We start from the raw sequence: 16,513 nt of genomic DNA, 5'->3' as shown, positions 1-16,513 counted from the left end.
ACAATCTTAAACGTACTATATTTGTAGAATTATTGATGCCAGCAGAGTCATCATTGTAGTGGATTTAATAGTTTTTAATGACATATGATCTATCTGGACTATCTTGTCTTCATCTCGAATTGCTTTCCGAAGGAATGTTCCAAGTCATTGTAAGACATTTATTTTTATATCAGATTTACTGTTAGTTGGAGGAACTGGAATTCACTTATATATAATGCATTATACGCCGAGAAATTAGTCATATTCTCTAAGATATCATTCTGAATTTTTCTTAAAAGAATATGTCCTGTAAATGACATTTCATATTCCCCCAGTGAATCAGTACAGTTTGTTTGAAGCCAACCTTACCATCTGGAAGTAAACATGGTTTCTCTATTGTGGTTGGATCAGTCATCTTGCAATTAACAATATTTACGACAAAAAATATAATGCTATAAGATGTAAAATGTCAAAGCAGAATTCATCTTAAAAAAAGCATTGCGATTTCACATTTAGTGTTTTTCACGGATTCAAAATTATTTTCATTGTATATTAACCTTATCGGTTGGAATAATCGGCCGAAGAAATAACCGTTGCGTACTTTGAGTCGATGAATGAAGTTTATTCATTCAGTGCAATTAACCCTACAGATATAATTAGGATAGGCAGAGAACAGTCACTGAAAATAAAAGTTATAGACATTTTAAAGAACATTCCGTGAAACTTAGGAATCACTGTGGTGGTTGCAAACTCCAGGTTTAGAATAGCTGTTCTACAATAAAAGAACTACGATGGGTAACTTCTGAAGAGACGTCTCAGTTGAGAACGATCGGAAGTTTCTACATCTGATCAGTTAAATATTTTGCAAATCCACGTGTGACTGTGCTTGGACTTTACAAAGCAATTGTCTACCTGGATAGTACACTGAAAGGGCAGAATTCATGGGATATCAGGTTCCTGGGCAACGCGACTCTGTCACCCCTCTTGCTTGTGGGCTAACCCATCGCTTGGCAGGTAATATGGGTACATGGCATTCACGTAGACGGTAACTCGATGTCAGTATGGATAAATGTCGTGAGTTAACCAACTTTGAAAGTGGGATGATACTAGGTGACCAACACATTGGTTACTCTTTCGCGGACATGCTACAGTAATTGCACTATCCTCGTTCGACAGTATCAATAGTGCGTCGGGAATACGCCATTTCCGGAATAACATCTCATCGTGGAGAACGCTGTGGGCGGAGAAAGGTGGTGGATGAATGTGGCCGTCAACGTCTGTCTCGCATTGTTTCAGTGAATCGGAGAGTCGAGTGTTGTAAAACACTCTACTTGTAACACACCCTTGTAAAACATCAACTCCTGGTTGATGTTTTACAAGGGTGTCTGACAAGGTTATCGTACTATACTTCCGAGTGCTCTATAGTCACTCACTAAGGTGACTTTACGTGGAGCCTCTTGTGTGTTGCCAGAGACGGTGGTGGCACCATCACGCTTCAATTTCACGATTATGTCACCGAATCTGGATAGTATTGGCTGTCAGCAGTGTGGTATCCGATAATAATACTTATCACGAAATCAGTCTGCTGAGCTCTACATGCCATGTCGAGAATCACTATCTTGTATAGCAAATACGCCTTCCATGTATTCCAGGTCTGGGTCATTTGTTAATCCGAGAGGATTCAGCTGTCCAGAAAAACTTTGAAGGGTATTGTAAATTTGCTCGTTATTTGAAAAACAAAATAAGGTACTTCGAGATAAAAAAGATTTAAGGATAATGATACAATCGGATGCCACGTTTTCTCAAGTAGTGCAAAGAACATTGAATGGAAGGAAATAATACAATCGTCCACTGTTTAAAGAGCTTGGAGATATGTTATTTAGAATTCAACGAATTCCACATAATTCTAGGAAATCTGAGCTTTAAAAGAGTTAGATAAGTTAACAAGCTCAACATTTTGGATATCGTTTCGTTCTCAAGTGCTGTACGCATTAAAATTTGCTTTTTGCTAGTAATTCTTCACTGGAATAGATTTTCTCCTGGTTCTATCAAAATGGAAACCTTAGAAAATTTAAAGAAATATTCCAAAAATAGGTTAAATAGATGCCGAACGATTATCGAAAGTAGAACTCTTTTATTATATTCTTAACGTTTCACTTATTTCGTTGGAAATTCGAAACATCGTATCTGTAGTTTCTCAACAAAAACATAACGTTTCGAAAGTATCTTCCCTCTCTCGATCTCCTGTGTTTTATTCTGATTGGAAACTCTCTTCAGCGAGCTGAGGGACCGTGTAAGTGTTACGATCCATATCAAATGGCTTAAAATGGCTTTAGGACAGCAAACCCAAATAGCGTTCGCTAAGCTAACGTTCTTAAGGAAACTGCCTTAGGATAAATTCATCCCTGTTAGAGCAGGAGGAATTTTATGGACTTTTTTCTCTCCCCGTGGCTGATATAATTGGTTACCCAAAAATGGTCGTATGATTTTTCTCCAAGGAATTCGAATATTTCATCCTGCAAAAACAAACAAAGCGACCATTTCAGCCAACTACTAGAAACGATATTAAGTAGCTTCAGCGGATATTCTAAACGACCACAACACATAAATTAAATTAATGAGTTTTGTTTTATTTGTATTTTTGATTGAGTAGGAAAGGCCACGTATCTGTCAGTGATCTGTTCACCAGAATCAAAACAAAACCCCAAACTGCGGTGAATTAAATATTTCTTTATAAGGATGAACCAAATAGAATTAAAGCTGTTTTACGATTGAAAGGATAATGGAAAAAATCAGTTCTGAATCTACTCGAGCTGTCAACCTTGCATGTGGTAAATGCAGGAGTTCGGATATAATTTTATATTTAAACTTTGGCCGATTGGTGAATAATGGTGTCTTCTGTAATGGGAACATGAGCCCAAGCGTGACGACCGAATTCTACCTTGTCTCACTGGAAGGACCAAAAAGCGCCATCGATACAGAAACTTAATTTTGTCTACTTGGCTTTACCACTGTTCATTTTGTGTTCTCTGGGTTGAGAGTGACTGAGAAGTCTTGGAACTGATATTCCGGAGCTTAAAAGTATTAAATTTATTCTTGAACTAGGAATAGCATCGCGGAATATGGATAAGACTAATTTCAGTGACTCAATACAATATCGCTTGCTCTTGAATTTTGAATCGGCTGGATGGACTTTGGACATTGTTGCATCCTTTTGAATCGATGTACTCCTTCCCTGTACGATGTTGTAATATTGTATGTATGATATTGTAAATATATGGTGGGGTTGCCAAAATTTTGCAGGGACTGCGTAGTGCAATAAATAAAAGAATGTATATAACAGTAATCAGTTCTCTGTACTCTTTTGGTTCAGATATTTTTCTATATTTGTGCTAACTTTCTTTGTAAAAAAACGGAGAAAACCATTACCGAATGTTATAAAAATGTATACTGTGTGCATTTCTGAATGAATTCTGGCTGCCAAAAAACAAACCAATGGTCCACACAACGTTTTCGATACTTGTACTGAACGAATGAAAACGCACTATTAACGAATTCTTCAAGTCATTCAGAACCATATGGCCTATTTCGCCATCGGATCCTGAATGTAATCGATATGGTTACACTTACCTGGCACACTCAGATTCAGAGTGGTAAAACTGTATTCTGCTTCGGTCGTTCCTGCTTCGCTGTGCGCGCTCACACGCAGGGTATATTCTCTCCCAGGAGCAAGCTGACGGATATCCATACGCTGCTGATGGAAGGATACATGCTCGTTGATCACTTTCCACTCTCTCTGAAATTTAGTGCGCAAGTGGACTGTGAAAAATGAAACTGGACAACCCCCAGACTGCCACGTGCTGAGGTGTAAGGTAACTGCGGTGGAATTTACGGACAGGAAACTGTCCCTCTGAGGTGACACAGGAGCTGAAAATAAAAAGAAAGACATAAAGTGAAAAATGCAAGGATTTTTATGCGCTGCTTTCAATAGGTCATTGAAAATCACAAAAATGTCTAAGTATCTCAGTGTCCAGATTATTAGGTGCATTACAAAGTCGCATACAAATGGGGTTGATACGTCCTTTGATTTGGCACATGAGTAAAAGAGACATCACAAACCACTTCCATCAACTGTATAGGAATTGAAAGACGTAGTCCAATAATCATGTATCAGTTGAGTATACCAACAGAATTTTCATGGATTCATGCCAAAAGGAAGCACTGACGTGTTGCTATAAAATAAAATGGTCCAAAATGATATTTCATAAGTGTACTTATTAAAGTAGGCACTGAGTGTATTTTAAAATACAGTTAGGGTTTTAATAATCCTTGTTTTTAGGGGGGGGGATCTCACTATTTCAATCATTAGCAGTTAGGGTTTAAAGCATGAGACGTATAAGGCGATATCTATGTGTTCTCTTTCGGTTTTGGGTGTTCATAATATGCACTGTTCTTAATTTCGAAATTAAGTTAGCATGTGATATTTAACTGAAGTTTTTATTGTCGGAGATTAAATGTTTAATACATAATTTAATTAATACAGAATTTCACTTATATGACATACGTGTAATCTTTCCATGTTTTAATATTTATTTATTTATATTTCAATTACATAAATATTAAAATATGGAAAGATTGCATCCCCTGACTAATGAGCATATAAAAAATTGCGTGTACGTGGGAGAAGCGCTGCGCAAATTGAGGATTGTAAGGTCCTCCTATGTGGATTTACCGCTTTAAAGGGGATGGTGTTGTTAGAGTCAACAGGAAACTAAGCGTATATTTATTCTGTTGGTAACTTGGACAAATAAACATGTACTGAACGACTTGGCCAAATTTGTCGAAATTCAAAGAGAGGTTGAAGAGGGAGATGTCAAAGTATAGAAGAATTATTTTTTATGCCACTGCTTGAAGGTAGCTGTAAGAAGTTTAGAAGCTGTAATGCCAAAGGAGGTAGAAGAAAAATTTGGTTTTAGGAGAAAAAGATGAACAATTGACCTTAGCTTGACAAAGGAAACTCATGAAGAGTCTGAGAAGATGTATGGAAATGAATTATACGGGCCGACCGGGCTAGCCGAGTGGGTAAAGTACCTGCCCGGCAACCCAAAGGTCGCGGGTTCGATTCCCGCCTCGGGCTTGGATCAAAGTACTGCAAAAACCTTGGGAGGTGCAATATGGCCACAGAAGCCGATGCGCCAACAACTACCAAATCAAAAAAAAAAATCGAATTATACGTGGTGTTCTTGGATATTCAAAAGGCATTCAATAGAGCAAACAGAGAAGCATGTCAGGAATTGATATCTCCCACAAGACACTAAGCTCTGCATAGAAGGGAGTAAAGATCAGGAAAAATAGAATTGAAAATGGTACCATCAGACTCGGTGATGAAAACATAAACAAAATAACTGGTACAAGGTTAAAATGGTACGGATATATGAAAACGTCCCTTAAGAAAACCTTTTAAAAGAGAATTCAGGAAAAGAAACCGAGAAAAAGATGGTGAGAACAAATGCATAACGCTGGATGGGACTGAAAGTTAGTCGAAGAGGAAGAAAGCCTGGCAAGTCAATTAAATGGAGGTAGTTGACTTAATTGATCTAAACAGTGGATGGATAATGAATGAAGAGATGAGTTAAATAAATGTTTATATTTCTTCTTGCTAAAGCCATTCAACTGTATTTTTCTTCCTAATAGTCTACAGAAATGGATGGCGGGCAGCATATAGTGGAATCTCTTTTTAAAAATATCGTACAATATCAATCATACTCTAGACCCCAATCTGGATAACCCATAAAACCAAACAGTATTGATTTGACCGAAAGTGTCGGCACACCTGATGTGTTATGAAACTTAATTTAATCGTATGTTATATCAGTAATGTGCATTTGTGAAATTCGTTTATTATTAAGGGTTTACATTTAGCTTAGAGGTTTAATAACCAGTGAATTCATAATGCAGATCTACATTGAATTGAATATTCTAACAGCATCCAACTACTTCATTAACGTAATTTCATGTTGGTTATTGATAGTACAATGTGTTGAAAATACAAGGTCTACTCAGAGAGTATTTGAATTATGCTTGTTGTTGAATGTTGAGGCCACAAAGCATGTCCGAGCCGTGCATCCACATAGTGATCTTTTTACTCGCTTAAGGCAATCTGTTATAGTCAGCCGATAACGAAAAGATCTGTTTTTGCATCTTTTCGTATTTCAGGATGAAATCAGAGTGTATTAAACAGTGTGTGTTATTTTTTTGCCTTAAAATCAGAAAAACAGCAAGAGAAATCCTCGACTTCTTAAAATGGGTAATGGGGACTTTGCAGTGAGCTAAACACATTTTTGGCAGGTACTGTCCTTTCAAAGAGGAGAGGCTGAATAATCAAAATGGTACTGCCCTCTCAGAATGCTACTCACAAACCTCTCAGGTCTAAAGAATATGCTTTCAAGTCTACAGTTCTTCAACATCCTTGAAATAAACTCCGGTAGCTTTGTCGATGATAGGTCTTACAGATGACGGATACTTGAAGAAATCTACTGTAAACCCTCCCTCCCTATAAGCCTAACGAGCACCGTGCTCTGTCTGCTCTGCTGTTCACACAATTCTAAAGAGAACAAAGAACAGTAACAAATTGTATATAGTCTATTTTATTATAAAAAACACTGCATAATAGTACCAACAGTGGTCCTGGCACTATGCGTATGTTAATTGTTATATATTATTGATGTTCTGTATACTTTTGTAATTTAATGTCTTTGTGCGTACTTTATGTAATGTGTGACTTTTTGTTATTTGATCTGTTGTTCGTGTACATCCCTCTAATCAGCAGGCTTTTCACGGGGTGAACTAATACTTAATAAAGCATATTTTAATAATAATTAATAATAATAATTAATAATAATAATAATTAATAATAATAATTAATGATAATAATTAATAATAATAATTATTATTATCATTAATAATAATACAATACAATACAATTTTATTTATCAAGAGAATTCGTTTACAATAAATAATAATAGCCCCTCAAAAATAAAACATTGTTCAAATGGAAATTGGATTTTACAATTTAGCTATTCTACTCATAGATGGCAGCACAATCCAATGCTGTAAGTTTAAAGTCGATTTGATTATCGAGCGCGAGGAGTATGGACTTCACTAACTTTAACCGTTATCTCCCCATATTAAACAGCGTGTTATCTTCATTTCTAAAACGTTTGGCAATAAAAGAGAACGCGAGCTACAACCAAAATGGATGCTTAAAAAACACTCTCGCGCTGCAAAACAAATTGAACAGGCGACTTTTGTTTTTATTAAATACAAGTGTTTTCTGCTATTATTAAATGAAAATTGTTAAGAAAAGAACGGCCCAAATTAATGAAAATAGCGTTATTACAGTCATCATACTGTAATGATTAGTTGTGGCTAGAGTATATTTCTTTATGGTGTGCCATTACCTGCACCTTTAGTGCGAACTGAAATGGGATCACTCGGTTCTCCAGTACCAAGACTGTTCGAAGCCGTCATGTAGAGCCTGTAACGCGTTCCGCATCTTAGGTTTTCAAGGGTGAAATGATCTGTTGTCGTAGAGAGCTTCTTTTGTTGCCACTCTCCATCTTCAGCTTTATAGTAGATAATATATTCTGAAAGAAATAACCATAAAAATACTTAATTTTTCTAGCATTTATTTTCTGTTAAGAATATAAGATCTAGTTGAATTATAATTTAATTTTAAATGGAAATTAGAAGAATAAAAATCAGAGTTATTCGTCATTATTATTCATTCAAAATAGTCTGAAATATTTTTCTGACACTGCTGTATTAGAAAATTAGATGCTTTCGATGTTAGGTTGGTAGATTTTTTTTTTTTTTTCGTATTGTTACATACACTAAGCGAAATGGAAAATGTAAACCATCTTACACTACCTTTTATTGCGGGGTCATCCTGATGCCGCTCCCACTGTACAGTTATTGAGGAAGATGTAGTAGAAGTTGGAGCTAACACGGGCGATGTAGGTGGCGCTGAAAAAAGAAAATTATACATAATCAGTTTTAAATAAATTTTGTTTTATTATTTGTGCAAGTGTATTTATCCTGGCTTTCTTAGCGAATAATACAACTTGCAGAAGATAAAGAAAATCGGTCACAATCTAAATACCAAGTAATTTTAAAGACAGTTCCAAAAATATATATTTTTAGACTGTTCTCCCTCAATCTATAATAATTCCTGATATAATTAAAACACGGATTTCTTGACAAAAAGCATTTGAACTAATACCATTTCTATACGGCAAGATGTATTAAAGAACAGTTTGTTAAATTGTACACTATGTAGAACAATTTAAACCTACCCAAAGTTCCCTCTTTGAAAACTGATTTTAGTATATTCTGAATTCAAATGTTTGGCAGCATCAAAGTGCTCTTACAAAGCATCCTAAAAGCAATTGTTTGATCACTGTCAGGATGGCTTTGTGTCCCTGTCAAACAGTTTTGTCAACTAACGATACCATAACTTGAGCTTGCGCAATAGGCCTATTGTTCATTTAATTGCGTATGAAACTGTCATTAATCTCTGTCTACTGCAAATCATTAAACAGCATGCCTCGTGTATGAGCTAACATTGATGTAATATTTAACAAAAGTTTACAGAGTTGGCTTACCCGCTTCAAGTGTTTGAGCAAACACTTCGTCAGATCGTGGTCCAGCTCCCATGTTGTTATATGCCTGTACAATCACCACATACTTCGTAAGTCTTCTAAGGTTTGTTAAGTAGCTCATCTCATCATCTTCGTCGTTCAAACCGTCTGTAGCTTCGATATTTTTATACTGATAGGGTTCTTCGGATCCGGCAATCTTGTAGCCGATATAGTATCCTTGGATTGTTCCGTATTGAAGTGTTTTCCTGGGAGCCTGGAAGAAATTTTCAAGTAAGGTCGATATATGGATTGTTATCGGCTTAATTAATTAAAACAACTCGCCAAGTGTTTAATGGATAACTTCGTTATGCATTATTGAGTTAAGATTACCTTCCACGTAACTTTCAGAGACTGTGAGCCAGTAGCTTGTACCTTCACATCAAGAGGTGGTCCTCCTGGAACTAAAAACAAGGGCGTCAAATATTTTAGTGACTGATCGATATTAATTTTTGAATTTTCCATTTAAAAATTTAGTGTAGAACGGGTAAAATGTTCAGCGAATAATCAAAGACCAAACTTTAAAAGTTTATTCCAGAAACAGGCGCGTTCCATAATTCGAAATTCTCTAAAAGTTTAAAAATCTGCAATTATGCATATAATCTGTGTTATGCATATTATAAGAAGAATGGGATTATTATACTAGTTCTTAGATTAATATGTACATAGCAACTAATGTGTAACATTCCTAAATCGTTAATTAGTGAGACCTGGCATAAACCCCTGGAATGCCGTTGCATAATTCATTCGATCTCAAGCTAAATTTTACAGATTTGTAATATATAAATCTACTTAAATAATACTGTATTACTTGATAGGATTATCTTATTAGACACACTCACACACTGAAGTACACTTCGAAGCACCTATCTTCCTAAGTAATATGCCATCCGCGAAGAAACCAAAAAGGGTTCGATTCCGGCAAGTTGAGGACTGTGTGTTGTCCATATTTTGTTCATCAGTTATCCCGACCAAGCAGTGAACAATCACTGATGCCAAAATGAAAAGCATTAAACCGCTGAAAGAACCTTCTGAGGGGGAGGGCACGGCACATGTTACTTCTATCAAATTACCGATTTAAAATTGTAAAACTGCACCATCGAAGCTTTTAACAAAGACGATTGTGTTTCTCAGCCATAACTGTCTTGGGTCTGCTGGCGTTGAATCTGTTGGAGGAAAGTCTGTTATTCGATAAAACTATTGGTTTATGGTAATAATGATGCATATAAGGTTGGTTAATTCCACGCGACATTGAGATGTCGTAGTTCAACCAAGTGTCTTGCCAATGTACTTAAAAGGTTATCAGTCTTAAGACAGTTATCGTTATGAAAGATGATATTCATTATCGAATGCTTTCATGGCGCAATTTTAGAATTTAAAATAAATCAGTGATTGAATAGAAGTAACACTTAAGAATTTTAAGGTTGACACCTTCTGTCAGTGGTTGGCAACCCATATTAACGTTGATAAGTTTGCGGAGAAAGTCGAAATGTACTTTTTCCGTTTCTGTTGGAGTTAAAGTTGAAGACATCTCGCATGCCTGCATAGCCTTCGGCGTGCTGTGTCCTAATAACCAAGGAATTTTATGATTCTGCTTTACGATAACTTCAACTATTGTTGAGAGATGACAGTTGTAGATAACTGATGCATAATCTAGAGTGGATATTATGAATTATGAGTAGATGTATGCGTTCTGTCTAATGAATTTGGATCCATCACTTCTAATAAATCCTTCATTCTGTATCATATGTATCCACTATTAAATGTTTGTTCCTCCTGTGCGCCAATAAATCTTACTGCAGAAGACACTTGCTTTGTTTCCTTTTAAAGGCAAATTGTACATTATACGAATGCCTTCTTGCGTATCACTTTCCGTTCCAAAAACTACTTTGGAGAGCAGTATTTATTACTAAAAAGAATAAATGGTTAGTACGCCATGTTCAGGATCATGATACTTAATTGTCATGAACAATAGCAATTCACTTGGTTCATTGTCAATGAACACGGCACAACACGGATAAGTTAATGGAATTGGAACGATTTCAAAGAACCCAATCAGACTTTTATAAAGGTACACTATGCCCATCATAACACTTGCTTTTGTGTGTCTCTCTCTAGCGTAATGTTTGACATTGCACGTTGTTTTTCCAACCTCCTTTTGTAAATTACTTCATTGGTGAAGTGCAGCCACATGTGACTTCTTTGATTGGAAAGCCCCATCGAAAAAAAAAGTATATATAACCAGAAATACCAAAGGTTCTTTCTATTCCTTTTACCTGTTTCAGAGGAATTGCAGCTGCTAATTTTAGAAGCAGAGGAAACTGCACCAACCTATTATTTGCTGCATTTCTTTTATCAAAGGAATTTTTCACAAGTGACTTCCACTGAACATGATTTGTTAGTCCCGTGCTTCCCAACGCAGAGCTAATTACAGTGGTGTTAGCGTGCTTTGTATTCCATTAACTGTTTGAAGAGATAATTTACACCAACAATAGAGCTTTAATTTAAAAACAAATTAGTTAACATCAAACTTCAGAATTCTGATGCCAGTAAAATTACGCATTCTTATATTTTATATAACTAAGGTATTCACTTAAGAAATGTGCGTGTTAAGAGTGTCTCTTAAGAGAGAGAGATTAATTTAACAGAGATAGTACCTTCTTCATCGGTTGTAGTAGTCAGAGAATCGCTAGGTTCGCTTTCGCCCAGTGCGTTGTATGCCACCACCCTGAAATGGTAACTGCTGGAAGGAAATAAGCCACGGATGATTGCCGATGTTTCAGAGCCCGATATAATGGCGTCCGACATGTCTTCTTCCCAACTGGCTGGAACAGATATGAGCCTCGGTTATTTAACAGAAATGTACAAGTACTAATTAAAATAAAGAGCATAAATGCATCGCAAAGATGTGCTTAAAGCAACATGTCCTAAACAGAAATAAGGGGAGAAACAGAGAACTACAGAATAACATTTTAACAATAAGCTTAAGTACGGATTAATTAAAAGCGTGTGAGTGGAAAGCTACTGGATGATAATAGACTCAGAACGGTAGACGTTAGTTTAGAGATCCCCCTCTTACGACATGACGTCAGTAGTTTGAGAAAGGCGTGTTGGAACAGTTTATTTCTTGATGGTATTCTCTGAGAAGAAAAGGCATCATTTAAATATATGATTACAGGAAAATGCAATTCTCCTATAATCAAGAGAATGTTTATTCGCCATTTAACGGAACTAATTTTAAATAACAGAATGAACGTTCAGTAATACGTGTGCTTATTTTTCATCGTACGAATTATTTTATAAATCTGTGGCACTGTTCCTCTGTGTTATGTATATTGTAAAGTTGATTGATTGATTGTTATAGGGTTTTAGGGGCATCAGCAAATTTGAATATATTGGGCTGTGCGTAATAAAATTTCTGTAAGTTTTCTGTGGTCTGTTTGCTAGAGTTTCTGGGAGAAAAAAGCCATCTCGCCTGAGACCGAATAACTCAGCCATGGTGTGAAAAAACCCATAAGAATTCCTCAGGTCTTTCCCACTCGGTGTTGGGAGAACGGTGATTCTATCAACTGTGCCACGATAGAGTGTTGTCAAAAATCATTAGCACATTGTACAGCAACACAAAAACAGGCCTATATATATTAAAGCATATTTTTTCCATAGAAACTAGACATGTCCCATTACTTCTCTACAAAATGACTAGAATGATTCACGCATTTCTAACAGTGGTAACCCAAATTGAAATAGTAGTAGTAGTAGTAGTAGTAGTGGCACATGATGCAAGAAAGCAAGTGTAGGAGCTTATGCAGCATCAGCCAAAAAAAAAAAAAAAAAAAAAATCATCACGCCATTCCCTCCAAATGCCTGTCCAGTTCCTCCTTAAATTTATTTAACCTATCAACTTCCACAACGACAGATGGAAGTTTGTTCCAGCAATTAACCACCCGCTGGCTAAAGGCAAATTTCCGCACATCTATTCTACATCTGTCCTTTCTTAATTTGAACTTATGTCCCCGTAGGTTCGTAATCTGAACAAGTGGAAGGATCCCATCAGAATTCAGCGTGCTCAACCCATTCAAGGCCTTATAGACCTCAATCAGATCACCGCGCAGGTGCCTAGTCTCCAGCCACTGCAATTTGCAGAACTTAAGCCTCTCTTGGTAAGAGAATCCCTTCATTCCCCTCACCAATCGTGTTGCTCTTCTCTGTACACGCTCAAGCAAATCTACATCCTTCCTAAAATGAGGCCTCCAGACCTGTACGCAGTACTCAAGGCGTGGCCTGACCATTGCCTTATACAGAGGGACAATCACCTCCTTTTCCCTGCTAGCAAAATTCCTATATATCATTGACAAAACCCCATGACCTGCCCTAGCAGCCTGTCTGCATTGCTCAGAAAACTTCATATCTGACTGCACAATTACTCCCAGGTCTTTTTCATTTTCTACCACCTTAAGTGTAGTACCACACAGTTGGTACGTTTCTCTGGGGTTACTTCTACCCATATGCAGTACTTTGCATTTGTCAAGGTTGAACTTCAGTTGCCACTTCTTAGCCCATCTGCCCAAATTATCTAGATCCTGTTGCAGTAGCACACTGCCATTACTGTCATTAACAACCCTGCCAACCTTTGTGTCATCTGCAAACTTCGACATTAAGCCTGATATACCTTCATCAATATCATTGATAAATACACAAAACAACAGTGGACCCAACACCGAACCCTGTGGGACTCCACTAATAACATTAGTCCATGAAGAGCAGCACCCATTGATTACCACCCTCTGTCTTCTCCCACTTAACCATCCTTTTATCCATTGTAGCAACTTACCCTTAATACCATTCTGCTCCAATTTGTACAGTAGTCTTCCATGCGCAACAGTGTCAAAAGCTTTCCTGAAATCCAAGTATATGATATCAAAATTATTTTTCGCATCCAGTTCCTTTGTGACCACATCATAATAACCAATCAAATTTGTCAGACAAGACTTTCCCTTAACAAACCCATGCTGTGTTTGAATTATTGCTGCAGTCTTGTCTAGATGATCCTGCAATGCATCTTTAACCAGTGACTCCATTATTTTACCCGGAACAGAAGTTAAACTAACTGGTCTGTAATTACTCGTGTCACCCTTCGATCCACCTTTGTGAATTGGGGACACATTTGCACATCTCCAGTCCGTGGGAACCTCCCCTGAGTCCAAGGATGCTCTCATAATTATGGCTAAGGGTTTGCTTAGTTGCTTTGCCGCCTCCTTTAAAATAACTGGATAGATCCCATCCACCCCAGGTGCCTTTCTTATGTTTAACTTCAACAATTTCTCCTCCACTTTGCTCTCAGTTATTACAAAATCATTAAGCACACTGCTACAATTTGATAACCTTCTTCCATTTTCAAACTGTAATAATTCCTCACGTGTGAATGTAGATGCAAAATACTCATTCAGTTTGTTTGCTATCTGAGCAGGATCATCAACAGTCGAACCATCGATGTCAAGTGGACCAATCATATTCATCCCCTTCCTTTTAGAGTTTATATAAGTAAAGAAATCCTTGCTGTTTTTCTTAGCATCCTTTGCCAAAGATTTATCGTAATCCGCCTTCGCCTGCCGAACCTCCTTTGTGACCTGATTACAGACTAGCTTATATCTGCCACAGGCTTCTGCGTCACCTGATAATTTATATGCATCCCATGCATTTTTCTTCTCTGTCACGAGTCTCATTAGTTCATTTGATAACCATTTAGGCCTAAACCTTGAACGATATTTCTTAATCGGTATATAAAGTCTAGTAGCTTCCACGATTAATTCCTTGAATGCTTCCCACTTAGAATTCCACTGACGTACAATTCTTTTGTTACGCATCACAACCAGCTACGTACAACTTGGACTGGCTTGTCGTTCTCGTAGTGCTGGTCCCTCATTTGAATTTTCAGGGACCCGAAAAGTTGATATTCTGAGGGATGCGAGATACTCTGAGGCAATGGCTATGGACACAAGGCAATGGAAGAACCCTAAACAGTTCTCACCCTAGAAAAGCATATAGGAATCTGTGTAACGGCTATAATTTTTCAAGGTCTTATTAAACAGTATATCAAAGTCATCAGTAGCAGTTTTATTCCATTTGTTTTGGATCGATTTCAGTGTTTTTGATGATTTCTTGTTTTTTATGTAAACATTTTATCCACTACTGTTCTTTCTGCGTGCACCGCGATATTTATTTTAACGAGTTATGGAATTATGTATTTAATATATAAATTTTGTTTTGGATATTAATGTGCTTACTAAAAAGGTTCGTTTCTTACACGTGAACAAATAGAACGTTTCTGTGAAATATAGCAGGCAGAATGAGACTTGCCTGTACTGTTTTTGTACTGCACTCTGAACATAGTGATTGGGCTGTTTCCACTGTATGAAGAGCTCCATCCCAAGGTAACTGAGCGGCTAGTCTTTTCTTGGACTAAAATATCTGTCGGTGGTGCTGGTGATTCTAGGAAGAGAAAAATTTAATTGATATATTAAAATGAACGTGAAATTCCGTGTCCTATTGAAAAAAATATAATTAGGCCTATGAGGAATCCGCTACACACAGATTGGTGTATTTAGACGACAAAAGCGGTTAATAAACGAAATCCACCTGTAAGAATAGCTCAATGAAGGCTGTTAGCAAAGAGTATGAGCATCTCCATTTTCCAGATGAAAGGCATTATTTGCACTTATACCATCGAAAAGCACTGTATTATTTCTGGATAATACTACAGTGCAATGCTAAAGAAATTGAGTCAGAAAAGATCTGATTTTGAAACGCTCGAAAGGCTTACTGCACCACGGTAGAGTTTCCTCAAAAACAGGCAGTGCCCACCAAAGGTGGGCACTGCCTGTTTTTGAGGAAACTCTACTTGAGCGAGCCCAAAAAAACGAGTTCCCCAACTTCTCTCTGGTTATGATAATGGATGCCACTCTCAGCAAACTCGCCAAGACTGAAAAATATCCAACCAGTTTTCGCCATTATCATCAACTTGAATAAATGAAGTTTTTCCTCACTCTCAAAAGCGACATGGAGTATGTATAACCATTACAATTGCATTTTGATTATAAATATAATCAACATGTATTTCTTTCAATTGTGTTATTTAAAATAAATAAGCATATTTAAAGCAGAAAAGTGAATTTAACCTTTTTTACATAATATTTATTTTACAATTTGTTTCTCAATAAAATATATTTTTTTATTATATGAAAGAACACATTACAGATAAACAAGCTGGGGATCCAACATTTTTTAAATAACTTTTTGCACAGTTTTAAACGAGAAGTAGTCCCCGATCGCCGATTTTCAGTAATAGAAAAATTAGTGTCTTCGTATTTATTTTAAAAAAATCATTGGAAATTTTCAGGACGGACGAGTGGCAACCATGGTTATAATATCTAGTCCCACAAGAATATATTTGGGCCTAAAGAAACCTGAAAGTTCTTTACCAGAGGGTCTTCATTGCCATAATTACTTGTGGGCGAGTGACTGGGCACACAGGTTGGGCGAGATAGGCAGTTGCAACAGTCTCAACGAATTATTCTCCTCCAACTATGACGTCCCTGTAAGACAGACATGGGTGGGTATATACCCATCGTTTCCCTGATGGTCATGACGGGTAAATTCTCACTTGATCTCCATTTTTCCCTTGGTGGACTCGCTTACTATATCAAGTAGAGTAGATCATCATTCTTAGCTTCTCCACCAATGTAAATGCTGAACTAGACACGAACTTCGGCTCAAGGCATCAACGCATGTGGTAAACCAAATAAGTCAGGTCGAACCATGGCTCTCTAATAAGAAACTAT

General features: G+C 36.9%; 1 protein-coding gene across 1 annotated transcript in view; it reads right to left on the bottom strand.

The window, feature by feature from the left end:
- Positions 1-16,513, bottom strand: part of LOC150084457 (cell adhesion molecule Dscam1-like) — a 304,207-nt gene that overhangs the window by 28,865 nt on the left and 258,829 nt on the right. The window contains exons 15-22 of the mRNA XM_090375236.1: positions 15,029-15,164; positions 11,333-11,496; positions 9,009-9,079; positions 8,643-8,892; positions 7,909-8,004; positions 7,446-7,625; positions 3,617-3,906; positions 2,518-2,529 (exon numbers count right to left, since the gene is read on the bottom strand). Of these exons, the coding sequence (XP_090231362.1) occupies positions 2,518-2,529; positions 3,617-3,906; positions 7,446-7,625; positions 7,909-8,004; positions 8,643-8,892; positions 9,009-9,079; positions 11,333-11,496; positions 15,029-15,164 (1,199 nt within the window). The remainder of the gene's footprint in view (positions 1-2,517; positions 2,530-3,616; positions 3,907-7,445; positions 7,626-7,908; positions 8,005-8,642; positions 8,893-9,008; positions 9,080-11,332; positions 11,497-15,028; positions 15,165-16,513) is intronic.

Source organism: Mastigoproctus giganteus, chromosome 6 (genome assembly GCF_048544385.1).
Source record: "Mastigoproctus giganteus isolate SK-2022 chromosome 6, ASM4854438v1, whole genome shotgun sequence".
Classification (NCBI taxonomy): domain Eukaryota; kingdom Metazoa; phylum Arthropoda; class Arachnida; order Uropygi; family Thelyphonidae; genus Mastigoproctus; species Mastigoproctus giganteus.
Note: the sequence above shows the minus strand (reverse complement) of the source record. Positions and strands in the feature narration are given on the sequence as shown.